The 8,147-nt window shown below is 53.7% G+C and overlaps 1 protein-coding gene across 1 annotated transcript; it reads right to left on the bottom strand.

The window, feature by feature from the left end:
• Positions 1–615: 615 nt before the first annotated feature.
• CHST2 (carbohydrate sulfotransferase 2) lies at positions 616–4,263 on the bottom strand. Its single transcript, XM_032258656.1, has 2 exons — positions 3,060–4,263; positions 616–2,960 (listed from the first exon to the last, which is right to left on the bottom strand). Exon 2 carries the CDS (start codon positions 2,785–2,787, stop codon positions 1,195–1,197), a length of 1,593 nt encoding a protein of 530 aa, XP_032114547.1. The 5' UTR covers positions 2,788–2,960; positions 3,060–4,263; the 3' UTR covers positions 616–1,194.
• Positions 4,264–8,147: the final 3,884 nt, after the last annotated feature.

The raw sequence follows: 8,147 nt of genomic DNA on the forward strand, positions 1-8,147 counted from the left end.
AGCCCTTACAGTTCTCAGATGAAACTTCGCTGCCTTCATCCACCTCCACATACTGTGTCAGAGTCAGAAAAACACTCCAGATACTTCTGTCACTTTGCTAACCAAAGAAGCTGCTACCATTGCCAGCAATATGTTCATGCTACTTCCCGAGGTCTGTGTTCTAATCATCAGAACTTTTATAAATTACATACTTTTTTAAAAAAAATCCTTCTTCTGAACCAACCTCAGGACCAAAACATTAGTCTCTGCTTCAAGTTTCCCCATCTTAACACAAGAGGAATGAAAAGCAAATGCCTTCAAGTCCTGAAGGGGTTGCTTCTTCCTTTCTGTGTTCAAAGTGGAAGATATTAGTGTGTGCTTTTTCTTCCACTGCCATTTGGTTTCTGCCTTTAGAATGCAAAGATTTGTTTCATTCCTGGGCACCTGACAGGCTGAGATTTACATGTGAGAAAACATCCCCCAGATTATTACCAAGGAGGCAAAAATTCCCCCCACTCAGTTTAGCTGCCTTTCAGGAAAGAGACTGGAAAAAGGGAAATGAGAGATGGGAAGGAGATTCTATCCGAATCTGAGGACAAGTTATACAGATGAATCCAAAGTAATGGAGGCAAATATAAAAAAGAATATTATTTATTATCTTCTTTATTAATACTCACATGTAACCTCTGCTTTTTACACAAAAGTCTACTTTAGAAGAACGCCTCCTCGGCTTATCATGCCCAATGGGGCTTTTTGTTCCTGGACCACTTCCCCTTTCTCCACCCCCACCCCCACATCCACATCCAAATTACTCTTACATGTTCACAGATACCACGAAAATTTTGTAAACAAGATTTGGGTTACTGGAACTTGATTTCATGAGCATCCCACTTCAAAATGGAAGGCAGGTAGGGGACAGGGTAAGAAACAGGAGAAACGGGATGGGAGAAAGCAAAGGAAAGAAGAGGGACATCTGGTCAGAACGTTCAAGTCCTGCCTTTTCGGAGGGGGGTATGTGTGTGTGTGTGTTTTGTGGCTGTTCCTTGAAATGCACTGACTCAAAACATTGACAGCAAGTGTCTGTGTGGTTATTTATGTATCTATAATAGAATATGCGGGTTTTCTCCATTTGAGTCTGGACTGTGTTTGTTTAAACACACTACAATCCTCTTTACAGGTATTACCACAGGGCATCAGGTCTCCCAGGAACCCTTTTCAGAGACGGGGCTTCCGAAGCAGGGTCTTGCTCAGGTCTTTGACCTCCTCAGGGCTGTTGACTCGCTCATAGCCCAGGACGGCCATGGGCTGGTAGCAAAACTCCTCCACCTGTTTGATCTGCTGGAAGGTGAGGGCGGTCCGCCAGGCGTTGGCGGCCTGTGTGGCATTGCGTGCAGATACCACGAAAGGCTTGGAGGAGGAGCCCGAGCCACTGGTCATGTTGAGGGCAAACTGCTCCATTTCGGGGCTCACCAACAGTCCCACAAAATCGTACACTCTCCGTAGTGTCTTGACGGGGTCTCCCACCAGGTCCTCGTACCGCACCACCAAGTAGTGGCCCTGCAGCCAGTCGGGGGGCTGCAGGGCCGTCTGCAGCGTCTTAGCCATGCTATTGCAGATGACCTCCATAGCGCCCAGAGCGTGATAGTCAGCCGGGCCGCCCACACCCTCCTTCTTGGCGCCAAGCTTGTGGCCTGCGGCCTCCAGGAAAGGCATGCGGTGAGCTCGTGGGTCTCGGCTGCGCACCACCTGTAGGCTCTCACGGATGAGGCCATGACGCGAGCGGATGCGTGAGCTCGCCACCGCACGTGGATCACGCACCAGGTGGATGACCTTGAGGTCCAGGGCCGGGTCTCGTAGCAGTGGCGCCAACACCGCCACATCGAAGACGCGCACACCCTTGATAACTAGTGTGTGGTACTTGCGGCACTCCTCCTCGAAACGCGCCAAGCGCTGCGGCGGGCACTTCTTGCACACGCGGTCGTCCACCAACCCCACGACCTCCTTGCGGTAGGCGGGGCAGAGTGGCGACGAGCACACCACCTTGTTGGTGGCTGCGCCAAAGATGCCCAGCGTGGTGAGGTTGCGCCCCCCGCTACCCGCGGGGCTATACAGCTGGAAGACAGAGAGGTCGCAGCGGTACAGAGCGCTCAGCATGTCCCGCGCTGCCCCCTGCAGGGAAACAGCATCTCCTGGATATAGTTTTTGCCATACATGCCACACTGGCTCGTAGAGAAAGAACACCTCGGGATTCTGGTTGAATAGTTCGCCAAAGAATGATGAACCCGAGCGCCACGTGGTGAACACGTACACCAGCTGCCGCTTGTCCCCGACGCCCCCGGTGCCCCGAGTGCCATTGCCCGGAGGACCTGCAACCCCCGCCATCCCTCCCGCGGCTGCAGGAGCCGCCCCGACGGCGGCAGCAGGAGGGCGGTAAGGAGTGCGGAGGTCCAAGTGGGTATGAGCGCGGGGCGGGACAGCCGGAGGCGGTCCCGGGCGCCCCCAGCTGCCTCCAGCTGCCCCCGCTGCGGCACCCAGCGGCCCGTCGGGGTTGCACTGCTGCAGCGGCTCCTTGTGCCACTTGTAGTCCAGGAGGTTGAGCATGGTGAGCACCAGCAGCAGTGCATAGCCCGCACACAGCACCAGCGCCTTCCTGCGGAACACCTTCATTCCGAGAGGGGACGCGGGCCAGCGGCGTCCTGGGCGCCGGGGCCACTGCGGGAGCAGGGCACGCGGCGCAGCTGCAGGCGCAGCCTGGAGCAGCCGGGGGAGCGCGCCTGGGGGCAGAGCTCGCGGCGGGCTGCGGCTCATCACAGGCACAATCCCGGCCGGCAGCGCGGCGGAGGCAGCCCCGCAGCCGGGGAAGGGGACGCAGCGGGCTGGCTGCGGGCGCCGGGACTCGGCCCGCGACTCCGAGGCGGGCGCGGCGGCTGGTCCCCAGCGCCCGAGGCTGACTCTCCCATGGCAGCGGCTCCGGGAAGGACCTGCCAGGGGAAGCAGAGTGAGAGAGTGCGCCCCAATCTCCCTCCCAGCCTCCTCCTAAGTAACGCCCACCCTTGGTTCAGCCCGGCTCCTCCGCTCACCTGGAGCCAGGGGCGCGCCCGAGAGCGGCACTGGATCACCGCCCAGCGGACTGTCAGGCTGTCACTCGTTCCTCGATTTCGCCCTTTCTCGCTTCCTCTGGGGGTCCCCGCGCCTTTGAGGGGCCGTGGGACTCAGCCGACTTATCCCTGGGCAGAGTTTCTGGGCAGCGGGTGCCCTGCAGCTCGGGAAGAAAAACTTTCCCCCGGCCCGGAGCCCCACACCGCGTTCCACCGAACCCGGCGCGACCCGGCTCCAGCGACGTCTCCTCGGCTCTCTCGGGACCGCAGCTTCCTGCCTCGCTCAGGAGAACGAAGCTGGCTGGGGGCGGCTTATAGGGGACCCAGCTCCCGGCATAGCGGCGCAACCCTTCTCGCTTTTGGCCTCCGCGCGGCGAATTTTCCCATCTCTCTGGCGGCGGTGGACCCGGCACAGCGCAACCCCGCAGCGGCGGCGGCAGCGGCTGCTTCCATCAGCGGGAGGATGCCCGGGCAGGCAGCACAGGCAACCCCCGCCGCTCCGCAGCCTCCGACTGGCCCAAAGGACCCTAAACACGCAGCTCTAAGTAAGGGAACCCAGGTCTGCAGGCTGCCCGCCCCGCCCCGCCCCGCCCCGCCCCGCCCCCCGGTAGCAGCAGCTCCTGGCCAACGAGGTATGTAAGCAGAGAAAGACCCCTCTGCCGCCGCGGCGCGAAAGCGGCGCCCAGGAAGATGCTGCTACCCGACTCCCCCTACGCCCGGCGCCCGCAACGCGCTCGGGCCAGCCTCTGTGCGGCTCCTGCCAGCCGGCGCCCGGTTGGTGCTCGCCGCCGTCTATCGCCGCGGCTCCTCCCCTCCGCCGCGCAGCCCTCCCACTTCGCCGGCCCCGCCCCCGCCCCCAACGCCGCGCCGGCTCCCACCGTCGCCCCTCGGGGGCTGGAGATGCGACCCGCTTCACCGCGACGCGCTGGGGTCGCCGCCCACGGGTCGGAGGGCGTGGCTCTCTGCGCGCAAAGCGCTGGGATGCGAACGCGGGATTCGCAGCGCGTCGGTTCCAAGAGCTGCCACAGACTCGGATTCTGCGTGCAGCTGCCGCACTCGGCCTCATGTTTTTGCTCTCAGAAAGAGTTGGTGATAAAGTTTGGGCAGAAATCCCCCGTCGGCCGTCTGCTCCACGCTTCCCTCGGGGCCAAAGCTGCCAGCCTCTCCAAGCACTGAGGACACCCCCGCACCCCGGAGCGGTGGGAAGAAACGGAGCGCTGTTCCCTGGCTTCCGACACCCCGCCCGCCCTCTCTAGCGGATCTGTAGCTGCTTTCTCTCGGAGGAAGTAATAAATCTTTCTGACCTTGGGGGTCAGAGGAGACGCTTCAGTTTTCCGGAAGGGTGTGCCAGCGGGGCGTCTTCCCGCTTTACTGGACATCTGGCTGGGGCTGCTCTCGTTTCACTGCGCCCCCCGCAGATGCTCCGCATTTCCGCTCCCAGTGCTGCGTCCTCTGTGATTGACGTCCTCTGGAATTGGGGTGATGGGGGAGGGTAACGCCCTGTTCTAATTTGCAGTAAAGTACTTGTCCCGCTTCTAGGTTTTGTAGATGAGATCAAAGAACTTGACCCCAAAGGAAACACCATTGTTGAAAGAAAATCATTTTTCAGTTGCTTTGGGTTTAGGTATTTTTGTTTAAGGTTATGAGCTTCTCTCTCCGCCCCCACCCCCACCCCTCACATCCCTCCCCAAGAACACTAAGCTGTAACCTCAACTTCATCTGTAGAATGCGGACAGTTATAACAGCCTCCGGAAATTGAACGGTGGTTGAGTATCAGAGCGCGCACACGGAATATTAGACCTGAGTTCAGGCCTCCCAAGTGCCGGAAAGGGAATCGCTGCGGGTCCTGAGGCTCAGCACCCGCTGATAAACAGCGCTTGCTGATCTGGAGGAGTTCTGTTGCCTCCTGTCCCTATAGAGTTTTTTAGAAATTTGTCAGAGTTAATGCACAATTATCTTTGTACCATTTTGGGCAGACTTTTCTGCCAGAGGACTGTTCTGAAATTAAAATATTGCTGTTTGCGCCATTATTCTTCCCTGAGTCTTACAGAATCCCTTGAGTACAAAGACTTGAAAAGTGACTTCGCTGGTTTTCCATGGGTTTTTAACTCTCATTTTACGGATTTAGTTTCAGGGGAGAAAAATGTTCAAAGAACTTGATTTATCCTTGTTTTCCAGAAAAAAATTCATAATGTCACGAGTAAGTTCAGCTAAGTTTTTCTCCCGGGAAGGGGGGATTGGGACAGGGACAGTAGAGCTCAATTTTTTTTTTTTTTTTTTTTCCTTTGGGACGGAGTTTCGCTCTTGTTACCCAGGCTGGAGTGCAATGGCACGATCTCGGCTCACCGCAACCTCCGCCTCCTGGGTTCAGGCAATTCTCCTGCCTCAGCCTCCTGAGTAGCTGGGATTACAGGCACACGCCACCATGCCCAGCTAATTTTTTGTATTTTTAGTAGAGACGGGGTTTCACCGTGTTGACCAGGATGGTCTCGATCTCTTGACCTCGTGATCCACCCGCCTCGGCCTCCCAAAGTGCTGGGATTACAGGCTTGAGCCACCGCGCCCGGCAGCTCAAATTTTATATTCAGCTTTCTCAAATAGGTTATGAGGAATAGGTTATGAGGAAAAGCTTCTCTCTCCACCTCTCTTCACTCCCTCTCTCCGTCCCCAAGAACGCTAAGCCGTAGCTTCAACTTCATCTGTATAATGGCGACAGCTGTAACAGCCTCCAGAGACTGAGTAGTTGAGTATCAGAGGGCGCACACAGCACTGCCTTTGGGAGCGGGTTAAGACACAGGCAACAATCCCTGTTAACAGATGAAGGTGGGCCAGGCATGGTGGCTTACGTCTGTAATCCCAGCATTTTGGGAGGCCGAGGCAGGCAGATAACCTGAGGTCAGGAGTTCGAAACCAGCCTGACCAATATGAGGAAACCTAGTCTCTACTAAAAATACAAAAATTAGCCAGGCGTGGTGGCAGGTGCCTGTAATCCCAGCTACTGGGGAGGCTGAGACAGGAGAATGGCTTGAACCCAGGAGGCAGAGGTTGCAGTGAGCCGAGATCTGCCATTGCACTCCAACCTGGGCAACAAGAGCAAAACTGCCTCAACAACAACAACAACAAAAAGATGAAAGTGGCAGAGTTTAACTGAACGACCCCCATCTTTCCTTTTCTGGATCCCCAGCCTCCCTTCGCCTACTCTCTCAAATGCCCCTGCCCCTTCTTTCGTCACCTCTTTTCCCATGAAAACTAAAGTTACACTGGTGCATGAAAAGGCTGATGAGAGGGAGAGGGGTTTGGGGAGGAAAGTAAATCTCAATAATCAACATGATTCCAAGAAAAATAATTTCTAATATTTTTCATTAGTTTCTGGCTTTGTGCTTACCCAGAAAAAAACTGAATTGCATTAGTAAGGACCCTTTTAAAAACAATTGTTTGCATAGAAACAGTTTTGTCACAATTTTGTAACACTTTACTGGTGTTGGCAAAGTAGTAAATCCAATTGCCAGACGCCCCGCCAGTGAGTGCTCAGCTGGCATAAATTTACAGGTTCTGGCATCTCCACCCTCTTCTTGTTTGCAAGTATTTGCCCATTTTGCATGGTGTAGCGATTAATTCTGAACTTGGTTATAGCTAATGACATCTGAAAACTTGATCATGCCTTCCTTCCCAAATTTGTTTGGAAATTCCTTTCATTTTAATCTACTTATTTTAGCATAGTAATGATCTGTCTGGATCATTACTATGCTAAAATATGTCACATAGTAATGTCACTTGCACAAAAGCCAGTCATGCCATAGGGCTAGCCTTAATTTCAGCTCACTGTTTAGTTTGTCACAACTCCATCTCCCACAGGATGCTCCCTCAGTCTCTGTCTTCTCTGCTGCCTGTTATGTGCTATTGGAAACTTGCTGTGGCTTTTGTGTAATCCTGGACAAATAGAGGGCCTAACCTTATGGAGTGCTGTAGGCCCAGTACCCAGACTGTGGAAAATGACAAGAGATCTTCAAGGACCTTCTTCCAGAGTCTGAACTGGGGAAAGATGCAAGGCTGAATTTCCTGAGCAGTTCCCATTTGGGTCTATCCATGTGAGTCCTGGAAGATTCACGTTTGGAAAACGTTTGCCCCTAGACACCAGGATAGATTCATTCCCTCGTATTTTGAACAAATATTCATTTTCAATAGAACTTGAGGTTATAGATTCAGGTTTCTCATAATCCTTGATTTCAGGTATGCTGCCATCATTAGTCCGAGGGTGACCCTTTTAAATGTCCTATGTTTTAATATAATGAATATGTATGAACCCATTACACAGCCCAAAAACCTCCAACAGTAACCACTGTACTTAATTTAGTTTAGAAACTTAGATGAAATGATAAAGTTCTAAGAGGAAGAAAACAAAAGCTTGCTTTACCAATTTCAAAAAGAAATAAGACTACTTATGGCCAGGCATGGTGGCTCATGCCTGTAATCCCAGCACTTTGGGAGGCCAAGGTGGGCATATCACTTGAGCCCAGGAGTTTGAGACCAACCTGGGCAACACGACAAAACCCTATCTCTACAAAAACATTAGTCTCATGTGGCAGTGCATGCGTGTAGTCCCAGCAACTCAGGAGACTGAGGTGGGAGAATCACCTGAGGCCAGGAGGCCAAGGCTGAAGTAAGCCATGATGGTGCCACTGCACTCCAACCTGGACAACAGAGTGAGACCCGGTCACAAAAAAAAAGAGGCCGAGCTCATGCCTGTAATCCTGGCACTTTGGGAGGTCGAGGCGGGCAGGTGCCCTGAGGTCAGGAGTTCAAGACAAGCCTGAAACCCTGTCTCTACTAAAAAATACAAAAATTAGCCTGGCATGGTGGTGCACACCTGTATTCCCAGCCACTCGGAAGCCTGAGGCAGGAGAACTGCTTGAACCAAGAAGGCAGAGGTTAGAGTGAGCTAAGATTGCACCACTATACTCCAGCCTGGGTGACAGAATGAGACTCTTTCAAAAAAAAAAAAAAAAGAGAAAGAGAAAAGAAAAAGAAAAGTACTTATAAATTATAATAACAACACTATTACCTGAATAT

This window comes from Sapajus apella, unplaced genomic scaffold (assembly GCF_009761245.1).
Source record: "Sapajus apella isolate SASKATOON/1434 unplaced genomic scaffold, GSC_monkey_1.0 scaffold4, whole genome shotgun sequence".
Lineage (NCBI taxonomy): Eukaryota > Metazoa > Chordata > Mammalia > Primates > Cebidae > Sapajus > Sapajus apella.